The sequence below is a fragment of the Heterodontus francisci genome, chromosome 12 (assembly GCF_036365525.1).
Source record: "Heterodontus francisci isolate sHetFra1 chromosome 12, sHetFra1.hap1, whole genome shotgun sequence".
NCBI lineage: Eukaryota > Metazoa > Chordata > Chondrichthyes > Heterodontiformes > Heterodontidae > Heterodontus > Heterodontus francisci.
This window is the reverse complement of record NC_090382.1, coordinates 99,356,518-99,369,587: the sequence shown is the minus strand read 5'-3', so window position 1 is coordinate 99,369,587 and position 13,070 is coordinate 99,356,518. Positions and strand designations below refer to the sequence as shown.

Below are 13,070 nucleotides of genomic sequence, written 5' to 3'. Positions count from 1 at the left end.
GAGCAAATGAATACAGCCATTGCATGCACGCTGTCTCTATTCTGTCTAGAATCCAAGTGACACTCTATGTTGCTCTTTCAGGTTTAAATAGAGCAAGGGCAGAAGGTGACCATGAAATGGCTGTACTGCGGAGGGATTTTTAACTGCACTGCATCTCCCCACAAATAAGCATTTCGTAGAACAGGCCAGCAGCCGGATGCTGTAGTGTGTACTATGTCAGCACCATTGCATGAAGTATAAATGCATGTAGAAGCTTCTGCACTGCTGCAAGAGTGAGATGAAGTGGGAACCAGCAACTTGCATCAAAAATGAAATAGGAGGATTGCCTTGGATGCTTTCTGGTTCCTCTTAACACTCAGCAACTAGTTGCAATATTCATGCATGACTGCATTGGTTGGAGGGGAGATGTTGGGGTGGGGAGAAGAGTGTGGAGAAAGCTGAAATCTAATATTTTAACACTGATCTTTAGATGCCCTCCAGAGTTTAATTGTGAAAAATCTTCTCTTCCAGGTTGTACCAGTCAGTCAAGATTTTGTATTCTTTTGGAATCTTCATAACCTATGCTGTCCAGTTCTTCGTTGCGGCAGAGATAATTGTCCCAGTTGTGGTGGTCAAGGTCTCTGAACGCTGGGAGTTGTGGGTTGACCTGGCTGTTCGAACTGCATTAGTCATAGGCACCTGTAAGTAAACTTTTGAGAGCTAGATTTCCAAGACATTTCAGCAAAACTAACCATCGTTCCTTCCAATTTGTGTTTTTCAAATCTTTATGGCAATAAAACGAAGGAGTAGTCTTTTCAGTTGTGATGGAAATTGTAGAGTTGCCCTGTATTTCAAGCATATCTTGAGGTAAGTTTTAGGATTGAGTATCCAAAAGATCACAGCAGAATACTGCAGATGTTGGAAATCTGAAATAAAAATGGAAAATATTGTATGTACTCAGCAGGTCTGACAGCATCTGTGGAGAGAGAAACAAAGTGAATGTTTTGGATCGATCTTTCATTAGAACTGGAAAAAGTTAGAGATATAACAGATTTTAAGCAAGGGGAGAGGACGATGGAACAAAAGCGAAGGTCTGTGCTAGGGTAGGATGCAGGAGACATTTAATGACAAAAGGAATGATGGTGCAAGGGATAATGGGACAATTTTAAAAAAAAGTCTAGATGAAGTGTAAATGGCAATAGCAGAATCTTTGCCAACAGCTGCTGCCAGATAAAATAGAAGCAGTGGTTATGGTCTACAATTGTTGAATCTGAAGTCTGTAAAGTGCCTATTTGAAAGATGAGGTGCTGTTCCTCGAACTTCCTGTGCTAGCAATATTGGCAGTGTTTGGGATTGCTTCTCCTACCTGTGCCCTAGCTCAACAGGAGGGGGAGGGGCATGGATTGATCTTTGTTACATCAGAGGTAATACCGTGCGGGAGCAGGAAGAGAGGGTACTGGAGTGATTTTCTGGCCGATTGGATAGATAAAAATGGAACTAGGCAAGGACAGTCCATCCCAGCTGGAAGACAGACATTGGAGGAAGATGGTGTGCCAAATTGTGTTGAAGGCTGCAGACAGGTTGAGAAGGGATAGTTTACCATGGTTACTATCATGTAAGATGCCAGTGACTTTGAGCTATTTCAGTGACAGAGGGCACATCTTTTTCTAGTTTATATTCTATCTCATCTTGTCTGAGATATACTTCCTACGCACTCAACCCTATTCCCACTAAACTGCTGACCACCCAACATCCCTTCCTTGCTCCCATGTTGGTTCATATTAATAGTTCTGCATTCTCAGGGACTGTCCCCCTACTTCAAACCTGTAGTTATCACCCACTCCTCCAAAAAAAAAAAAAATCCTTGACCCCTCCCCCGTGCCCTTACAAACTGTAGAGGCTATCCAACCGATGAAGAATAATGAGGCCTGTGGTCCGGACAATATTTTGCAGAGAACTATAAAGCTGGTGGTCATGAACTCTTGCTCAAACTGACCTTTTTATGAAACTCCAGGAAAAGGAGGTACTGCCTACTGACTTCTACAATTCCATCATTGTTTCACTTTTTAAGAAGCGTGATAAATCAGTTTGTGGGAACTATGGTGGTATATCCCTTCTGTCCACAGTGGGAAAGATTCTCACACACTAATCCTTCTGAACCACCACCTACCCATCAGAGAAGACATACTCTGGAGACCCAATGTGGTTTCCGCCCATCCAGGGGAACCACCGATATGATCTTTGTCGCTTAACCTATCCAAGACGAGTGCCCGGAACAACACAGAGAGCTCTACATGGCCTTTTATTGATCTGTCTAAGGCCTTTTAATTCTATCAATCATGAAACTCTTTGGAAAGTATTCCAGAGACTTGGATGTCCAGCAAAATGTAACTATCCTGCAACTCTTGCATGACAGTATGACGGCAGTGCATTGGAGACTGAACTCGTTCATTTCCGAATGGCTGTCAAGCAAGGCTGTGTGATTGTGACAACTTTTCACTATTTACTTCAGCCTGGTCATGGAACTCATGATTGAGGGGTCATGATTGAGTTTCAACTCGACAGAAAGCTTTTCAACCTTAACGGGCTGAGAGCCAAGACTAATTGACACTCCTCATTCACAACTTACAATATGCCGCTGACTGTGCAGTTGTGGCCCATGCTGCAAGTAACAGCAGACCACCTGCGACCTCTGCCGCTCCACATACAAAAGGATTTGTGTCTCACTTGACATCAAGTCTAAAATCCTCCACCAGCCCTCCCATGCACAAGCTCCTACATCTCCACCTATTGCTATTGATGGGGAAACTTTAGAAGTCTTTGAACATTTGCTATATATCAAAAGGCCACTATTGAAGTGGAGATCTAGCACAGAATCTGCTGTGCCAGTGCAGCCTTCCAAAAACTGCGTAAATGTGTCTTCAAGACCTCCATAAGAGGACAAAGGCTTTATCACACTGTTGTTGTAGCCACTCTTCTATATGGCAGACACACTTAGGTCACCTACCAAAGGCACTTCCGGTTGCTGAAGAATTTTCATCAGCGGTGTCTCCACAGGATACTCAAAGCCAAGTGACAAAACGGGCAAACAAGCTCAGCATCGCAACCATGATCATGTGAACTCAGCTCCACTGGTCTGGACATTGCATCCGCATGCCAAATAATCAGCTTCTGAAGCCAATCCTTTTTTCACAGCTTAAGGACGGCACCTCCTCTCCAGGAGGACAGAAAACATTTTAAGGACACACTAAAGGCCTCATTGAAAAGGGGACCAATTGACATTGGTGCGTCAGAGGAACTTGCTGCTAACTGTGCTATGTGGCGACGCCTCATCTAACAAGCCACAACAGTCGGAAACTGACTGTATAAACTCTGCTGCAGGGAAGTGCCGAAAGCAGAAGAGAGAGCAGGACCCTGGTTCGAGAACCCACCGCCTCAAGGCAACACATCCTCTCTCTGCAAAGACCTGTGGTTTCCAGGATTGGCTTGCTGAGTCACCTGAGGGGACACAAATCATGAACCCTGGCAGACGTCATCCTCGTTTCAAGCGACTGCTGACAATGACAAACTACTGCCTGCTTCCTTTCCGCTCAAGTCCTTGAACATGTTGTCTCCTCCGGAATCCACGCCCATCTTTCTGCAACTCTGCAACCCTCCAATTAGTTTTCTGCCTCTGTCACAGTACTAAAATGGCTGTTATCAAAGTCACTAATGACATCCTATGTGACCATGCCGTGATAAACTACCCATCCTTTGGCTTCTCAGCCTGTCTGCAGCCTTCAATGCAATTGGCCACACCATCCTCCTCCAATACCTGTCTTCCAGCTGTGTGGAACTGCCCTTGCCTGGTTCCATTCTTATCTATTTGGTCAAAGCCAGAGAATTACCTGCAATGGCTTCTCTTCCTGCTTCCACACTTCTTTGTCCGCCCCCTTTGACCCCCTCCTGTTTCTCATCTACATGCTGCCTTGACGCCATTATCTGAAAACTCAGCACCAGTTTCTGCATGTACCCTGATAACACCCAGTTCTACTTCACTCTGCTGTCTGCAATTTGTTGTGCTGCTCATCTGTTATCCAATACTTGAACAGAAAATTGCTCCAACTAAATCTCGAAGACTGAAGCCATTGATTTCCAGCTGCTCTCAGACTGAAGCAGGCTGTGTGCATCCTTGACCCGAGATGAACTTCTGATCTGACTGCAACTTTATTTTTGTTAACCAAAGGTATTAAGGGATATGGGACATTGGCAGATATATGGAGTTAGGTCAAAGATCAGCCATGATCTCATTAAAATACAGTACAGGTTCGAGGGACTAAATGACCTACTCCTTGTTACTTCACTTGACTGTTCCAATGCTCTTCTGGCCTCCATTTTCCATCCTCCATATACTTTAGGTTATCCAAAACTCAGCCCGTATCCTAACTTGCACCAAGTCCCATTCGCCCATCACCCTTGAGCCCACTTGTCTACATTGACTGGCATTGGCAACATCTCAATTTAAAAATTCTCATCCTTTTGTTTTCAAATCTCTCCAAGCTCCTCCATTGGTAGCTGTGCCTTCATCTGCCTCGGCCCTGAGCTCTGATTTTGCTCTGAGCATAGACTGCCATGTGAGGCCTGAAATTTAAACCGTGATGGCAGCAGAATCAAGAGTGCATAAAATAAACACCCGAAGGAATTTGAGAAAGTGACATCACAATAAATGTGAAGGTGGAGGATGTCATCACAAGAAGGGGTGGCGGGGGTAAGTTACAAGTAAATATTTAGTTCAACCTAATATTTAAAACTCGATCACATAATTAAGCCTTAAGTTTATTTCTAGTAAGTTAGTCTAATAAATGGAGGCACTGCAAGGCACCTTGGTCTTGCCGCATGCACATCTTGTGCCGTATGGGAGTTCCAGGAAACTGCTTGTGTCCTGGACAACTGCATATGCAGGAAATAGAATCAGCTGGAGAAACTCTAACTCTGGTTTTCAGAGTTTGAGCAGAAACTGGCATCACTGCAGTGCATCCATGAAGTGTAGAGCTATGTGAATAACGCATTTCAGGAGATGGTCACCTCCGACCTTAAGGATGTGCAGTTGGAAAGGGAATGGGTGACCACCATACAGCCAGAAGACCAGGCAGGAGTCCCGAGTGATGAATGTTGGTGAGGGTGATGTTTGCTCAGGAGTACAGCCAGAGCCAAGACCACGGTACCATCAGTAGTTCTGCTGTATCGGGGACAGGAAGAAAGTCAGAAAAGCAATCGTGGATTCAGTAGTTAAGGGAACAGACATAAGTTTCTGTGGAAGGATGCCACTGGTTACTGAACATTGAGGAGGGAGGGTGATCAATCAGAAGTCATGATCCATGTTAGTATGAATGGCATAGACAGAGGGATGAGTTCCTGCAGGCAAATTTTAGGGTATGAGGAAAGAAATTAATAAGCAGGACCTCAATGGTAGCAATCACCTGATTAATCCCGATGCCGCAGGCTAGTGGGTATAGAAATAGCGTGATCGTGCAGATGAATCGGCTAAAGGCCTATGCCCCCTTGACCACCTTAACTACCTTTCCTGCTACCTTCAGGAATCTGTGGGATGCACTCCAAATTCCCTCTCCCCCTACATTACAATATACTATTGATTGTGAATTCCCTTGCCTTGTTTGCCTTTCCCAGATGCATTACCTCATTTCTCCAGATTGAATTAATTACTGCTACGATTACTCAGTCGATCCCTTTCTCCCTTTTTTTTTTGTACAACAGTACAATGTTAACTCTCTTCCAGCACCATGCCCATGGCCAGAAAGGATTGGAAAATGATGGTTCGAACCTCTGCTGTTCCCTCCCTTGCTTCACTTTATTGTTTGAGATACATTTCATCTGGGCTGGAAATTTGTCTACTTTTTAAAGATGCTTAAACCCCTTATTACTTCCTCTCTCTGTTTATCCCATCCAATATTTCACATTCATCCTTAACTATAATGTCTGCATCAACTTCCTCTTTTGTGAAGACAAAATATTCATTAAAAACCATGCCCACACCTGCCCCCATGCACAAGATAACTTTTTTTTATCATCCTTACTCTTAATTATCCTCTTTTTCTTTATATATTAAATATGTGGGTTTTCCTTGATTTTCACTTGCCAATATTTTTAATGCCTTATCTTTGCTTTCCTAATTTCCTTTTCAGTTTCACCTGTACACTTTCTATTAACTTGCCTTCATTATTGAGCTGTCAATATCTGATATAAGACTCCCTTTGTTTTTGCCTTTTCCTACCAAGTATGCTCCTTGGGCTCCTAGATTTGAGAGTCCCATCCTTTTTCTTTATGGGAACATATTTGCTTTGAACCTTCTCTATCTCCTCCTCGAATGCCTCCCAATGCTTTGATACTGATTTACCTTCAAGAAGTTGTTTCCAACCTGCTTTTGAAAAACCATGTCTCAGCTGAGTAAAATTGACCTTTTCCCCAATTGGGAACTTTTTCTCCTGGTCTACTTTTGACTTTTTCTTTAACTATGCAAAATCTAACTGAATTATTATTACTACCACCAAAATGGTCTCCAGATATCCTTTCTACCTGCCCAGCTTAATTCCTTAAAACTAAGTCCAGAACTGCCCCTTACAACCATAGAAAAGTTGCGGCACAGAAGGAGACTATTCAGAGGCCATTCAGCCCATTGTGTCTGCGCCGGCTGAAAAAACTAGCCGCCAATCTAATTCCACCTTCCAGCACCTGGTCTGTAGCCTTACAGGTTACAGCACTTCAGGTGCCTGTCCAGGTACCTTTTTAAATGAGTTGAGGGTTTCTGCCTCCACTATGGAGGGCAGTGAATTCCAGACTCCCACTACCCTCTGGGTGAAAAAGTGTTTCCACATGTCCCCTCTAATCCTTCTACCAATCACCTTAAATCTGTGCCCCCTGGTAATTGAGCTCTCCGCTCGGGCAAACTACTCCTTCCTGTCTAATCTATCCAGGCCCTTCATAATTTTGTGCACCTCAATTAAGTCACTCCTTAGCCTCCTCTGTTCTAAGGAAAACAGCCCTAGCCTATCCAATCCTTCCTCAAAGCTGCAACTTTCAAGCCCTGGCAACATTTTTGTAAATCAGCTGTACTCTTTCCAGAGCAATTATGTCCTTCCTGTAATGTGACCAGAACTGTATGCAATACTCCAGCTGTGGTCTAACCAGCGTTTTATACAGTTCCAGCATTACATCCCCGCTTTTGTATTCTATACCTCGGCCAATAAAGGAAAGCATTCCGTATGCTGCCTTCACCACTCTATCTACCTGTCCTGCCACCTTCAGGGACCTGTGGACATGCACTCCAAGGTCTCTCACTTCTATCCCTTTCAATATCCTCCCATTTATTGTGTATTTCCTTGCTTTGTTTGCCCTCCCCAAATGCATTACCTCACTTCTCCAGACTGAATTCCATTTGCCAGTTTTCTGCCCACTCAGTCGTCATTTTGCAGTCTACAGCCGTCCTCTTCGCTATCAATTACATGGCCGATTTCTTTCATTAGCTTGCTATGTACTGGCTAAGAAAAGTTCCCATGAATGCATTTTAGGAATTTTGTACCCTCTCTACCTTTTTGCTAATTCTATCTCAGTTCATATCAGAGCAGCTGCAATCCCCGATTGCTATTTGCTGTTCTATGCTTGCAGCAGTGGGATTGCCCCTTTTTTGATCATTGCTTCAACCCATATGGTCTCGAATGATTTTTCTGGCGTATCATCCCTCCTTACAATTATAGTTGTTTCTATAACCAAAGTTGCAATCTGCCTTTATTTTAATCTCCCTTTTATCTTGCCTGAAAACCCTGTAAGCAGAAAGGTTGGGCAGCCATTCCTGGCCTCCTTTGTCATGTTTCTGTAATATGCTTCCAAGTGTCTACAGTGTGTAAAACAGTAGTTACGCCATGACTAGAGTACTACTTGTAGTTCTGGTCACCACCTTACAAGAAGGATGTGATTGCACTAGAAGGTACAGAGAAGGTTTGGAGATGTGGCCAGGACTGGAGAATTTTAACTGAAGAAAGATTGGATAGGCTGGTGTTTTCTTTGGAACAGAGGAGACTGAGGAGAGATTTAATTAAAGCGTATAAAATTGAGGGGCCTAGATAGATTGAATAGGAAGGATCTATTTCTTTTATTGGAGAAGTCAATGACCGGGGGCATAGATTTAAAGTAATTGGTTGAAGGATTCAGGGGTGTTTTGAGGAGACATTTCTTCCCCCTGAGGGACTGGAACTCAGTCCCTTTTAAAGAGTAGTGGAGGCAGACCCCTTTATCACATTTTTAAAAGTATTTGGATATGCACTTGAAGCCCTGTAGCCTGCAGGGTAATGGACCAAGAGCTAAAAAGTGGGATTCGGTTGGGTGACTCTTTCAGCTGGCAGAGACACGATGGGCCAAATGGCCACCTGTGCTGTAAATTTTATTTTATTTAGAGATACAGCACTGCAACAGGCCCTTCGGCCCACTGAGTCTGTGCCGACCAATAACCACCCATTTATACTAACCCTACAGTAATTCCATATTCCTTACCACCTACCTACACTAGGGGCAATTTACAACGACCAATTTACCTATCACCTGCAAGTCTTCGGCTGTGGGAGGAAACCAGAGCACCCGTCGAAAACCCATGCGGTCACAGGGAGAACTTGCAAACTCCGCGCAGGCAGTACCCAGAATCGAACCCGGGTCCCTGGAGCTGTGAGACTGCGGGGCTAACCACTGTGCCACCCTCTACCGCTAAGAGGCTGTAATGTGCGGGAGAAGCAACTGTGCAGATGGGCTGAGGCGTGCAAGAGGAACGGCTGAGGCACTGTCTGATGTAGGAAAAAATCTGAAAAATTCTAAATCTGAAAAAGTGGCATCAGAGGAATGGTGGAACCAGATGAAGATACTTTATTTTACAACTTAGTCAAACTTTTTTAAAATGCTGTAATGCCTACCTGTGCAGGGTCCAGGGCATCATACTGAGATGAGAAATTTCTTCACCCAGAGAGTGAGCCTGTGGAATTTGCTACCACAGAAAGCAGTTGAGGCCAAAACATTATCTTTTCAAGAATGGGTCTTGGGTCTAAAGGGATCAAAGGGTATGGGGCGAAAGTGGGAACAGGTTACTGAGTTGGATGATCAGCCATGATCATAATGAATGGCGGAGCAGGCTCGAAGGGTCGAATGGCCTACTTCTGCTCCTTATTTTCTATGTTTCCATGTTTCCAGCTGGAGAAGAACTGGGACAGGGAGAATTGAATTGTCATAGTCCATGTTGGAACCAACAACATTGAGAAGAGTAAGTGACGATCATGTTTGGAGAGTACTGAGAGTTTAATTAAAGAACAGTTCCTCAAGGGTTATAATGTCTGGCTTATTACCTGAGTGTCTGGGAAATTGGCATAGGGATAAGTGGAGTAGGTGGGTGAGCAAGTAGCTAAAGGAGTGGTGTGGGAAAGAGGGGTTCCATTTCATGGAACACTTGCACCAGTATTGGGTTAGAAAGGAACTGTACAATTTGGAACTGGCTCTACTTGAACTGAGCTGGAACCAGGGTCCCAGCAAAAAGGATAAATAGGCCTTTAAACTAGTAAATGGTGGGGGAGAAATATGTAAGTAAAAAAAAATTAGATCAGAAGGTTGGGTTAGCTTGTGTGGTCCAAATAAAGCTTCCCTTTTGTACAAATGCATTGAGTATAAGGAACAAATTGAATGAAATACAGGCGAAAATTCAACTTGGAGGGTATGATATTGACATGAGTAGGTACTAAATATACCAGGATATAAATTCTACAGGAAAGATGGGGAAGGTGTAGCCTTAATGATTAAGGATGAAAGCACTCCAATGATTGGAAATAATGAGATAAGCAGGCAGTGGAGATTTTATGTGTAGAATTGCGAAATAGTGAAGGATTTAAGACTTTATTGGATGCTGGGTATAGGCCCCCAGTAGTAGATATAAAGTGGTAGATTGTATAAATCCAGAGATCGAAAAGACAGAGTGGTTTTAATGGGAATTTTAACTTTAATTTAGATTGGGGTAAGCGGACTAACACGTCAGAAAGGTAGTGAATTTCTTGAGTGTGTCTAATAGTTTTTTGCAACAATATGTCCTAGAACTGACAAAGGGGCAAGCCACATTTGATTTACCAATAAGTAATGAGTCAGATTTAGTTAATAGTCTAAGGGTGTATGAACATTTATCTAATCTCAATCATATGATCAAGTTCAATGTATTGTTTGAAAGGGGATGCACAGAACAAGATTGTAGATTTAGATAAGGCTGACTCTAATGCAATGAGACAGACTGTCAACAGTGAACTGGACAAATCTGTTAATGGATAAAATGACACAAGATGAGCAGAAGGCGTTCAAAAGGAATTTGTTTATACACCTAAGGGGCAGGAGCACTACTTGCCAAAAATAAGCGTGGATGACTAAAGAGGTAAGGAATAAAATAAAACTAAAATAAACATACAAAAATGTAAAAGAAAAAATGCAGATCCTGGCAAATGGGATAGATACCAAGAACAGCTGAAGGTGACAAAGCAGATAGTTAAGCTACAAAAATGTATGAAAAGAAGCTTGCAAGGCATATCAAAATCACAAATTTGTTGCAATTATATTAAGAGGGCAGCCAGGAGCAATGTGTACCCTTTGAAAACTGATGTGACATTGTCAATGAAAATAAGGAAATGGACATATTCAATAATTACTTTGCATCAGTCTTTACACTAGAGGAAGAGGTCAGCATCCCAAGGAAACTTATTGAATCTGGCTGGGACTTGACAAAATCAATGCAAGCAAAATGGAGAAAATAATGCCACTAAAGAACAAACCCCTTGACCCAGATGGTTTCCTTCCTCGAGTTCAAAGGAAATGGGTGAAAACATTGAAGATGTCCTATGATCTTCCAAAGTTCTTTTGACTTGGGAACTGTTTCAGGTTGGTAACACAGGTCAACTGGGAGATGAAGCAGTTTTTAAGCCAGGCTAGGAAAGTGGGAGGGGAGGAAAGAACATGGGGTCTGATCGGGTAGAAGGCAGGAGATATTGAATGACAAAAGGGATGATCGTGAAAGGCAAAAATAAATTTTGAGACAAAGAAGTAAAATATGTCTAGAGTTGGTGTCAATGGGAAGGCAGAATCAACAACTGTTGCCATCCAGAAAAAAGGGGGGGAATTATGATCTGACATTGTTGAACTTGGTGTTGATTCCAGAAGGCTGTAGAGTGCCTAGTTGAAAGATGAATTGCTGTTCAAGCAATTGGAACAGTGTAGGAGGCTGAGGACAGAAAGGTCAGTGGGAGTGGAGCAGAGAATTAAAATGACAGGTCACCAGAAGCTCAGGGTCATAGTCATAGTTATACAGCACAGAAACAAGCCCTTTGGCCCATAGCCTTGTTTGCTATGGTTTCAAGTGCTCATCTAATTACTACATAAATGTTGGTTCCTGCCTCTACCACCCCTTCAGGCAGTGTGTTCCAGATTCCAACCACCCTCTGGGTGAAAACATTTTTCCTCAAATCCCCTGTAAACCTCCTGCCCCTTAAATTAAATCTGTGCCCACTGCTTATTGACACCTCCATTAAGGGAAAATGTTTCTTCCTATCTACCCGATCTATGTCCCTCATAATTTTGTATAACCTCAATTAGGTCCCCCCTCAGCCTTTCCTGCTGTAAGGAAAACAACCCTAGCCGATCCAGTCTGTCTTCATAGCTGAAATGCTCCAGCCCAGGCAACATCCTGGTGAATCTCCTCTGCATCCTGTCTAGTGCAGTCATATCCTTCCTATAGTGTGGCAACCAGAACTGAACACAGTACTCCAGCTGTGGCCTAACAAGCATTTTATACAGCTGCATCATAACCTCCCTACTCTTGTATTCTCTGCCTCGGCTAATAAAGGCAAGTACCCCATATGCTTTCCTAACCACCTTATCTACCTGTGCTGCTGCTTTCAGTAATCTGTGGACAAGTACACCAAGGCCCCTCTGACCCTCTGTACTTCCTAGCGTCCTACCATCCATTGTATATTTCCTTGCCTTGTTAGTCCTCCCAAAATGCATCACCTCACACTTCTCAGGATTAAATTCCATTTGCCACTGCTCCACCCATCTTACCAGCCCATCTATATCGTCCTGTAATCTAAGGCTTTCCTCCTCACTATTTATGACCCCACCAATATTTGTGTGATCTGTGAACTTGCTGATCTTGTGAACTGAATGAAGATGTTCTGCAAAGCAATCACCCAGTCTGTTTGGTATCTCCAATGTAGAGGAGACTGCATTATGAGCAGAAAATACAATATACTGTACGGTGGGGGTGAGGGCCTACTCAACCAAACCATTGATATCATTCTAGAGTCTACAGCTATCCTCTTCACTATCAACTACGTGGCCAATTTTTGTGTCATCTGCAAATTTCCCAATCGTGATCCCACATTTTAAGTCCATATCATTAATACATACCAGAAACAGCAAGGGACCCAATACTGAGCTCTGTGGGCGGTTAGTTTTCCCCGCTGGCGCAGACACAATGGTCTGAATGGCCTCTTTCTGTGCTGTAACTTTTCTATGATCCTGTAGTTCTAAGTGGATACATAAGGTGCTTAATTTATTCTTCCCTCACCCCCACCTTTCCCAATACACTTGAATTGATAAAAAGGTCCACTTGAGCTTGTATCAATAGTTACAAGTAACATTGCAGCAGCCTATGATATGCAGATATGCATACAAGCTTAAAGTAATAAACTTTGCTTATATTTTCTCTATAGCCAGCCCAACAATGTCAGTCAGGGCAGGCAGACTTTCTAAAAAACCCCTCAAGATAAGGGTAATGTTGAGCTGGCTGAGGTATATACCGCCTTCACTCTGTCTACCTGTCCTGCCACCTTCAGGGACCTGTGGACATGCACTCCAAGGTGTCTCCTGTCCTCTACCCCTCTCAATATTCTCCCGTTTATTGTGTATTCCCTTTCTTTGTTTGTGCTCCCCAAATGCATTACCTCACAATTCCCCAGATTGAATGACATTTGCCACTTTTCTACCTCCTCAACCAAACCATTGATATAATTCTGGAGTCTACAGCTATC

At 43.2% G+C, this 13,070-nt stretch overlaps 1 protein-coding gene across 4 annotated transcripts in view; it reads left to right on the top strand.

Moving 5' to 3' along the window:
• The window catches only part of slc36a1 (solute carrier family 36 member 1), a 106,372-nt gene that overhangs the window by 56,796 nt on the left and 36,506 nt on the right, over window positions 1–13,070 (top strand). For 3 of the 4 annotated variants that reach the window (XM_068043917.1, XM_068043916.1, XM_068043918.1), the window contains one exon: window positions 511–680. In XM_068043917.1, coding sequence (XP_067900018.1) covers window positions 511–680 — 170 coding nt within the window. Of the gene's footprint in view, window positions 1–510; window positions 681–10,704; window positions 10,924–13,070 lie in introns of all 4 variants that reach the window. The other variant, XR_010976119.1, reaches the window with a different exon arrangement.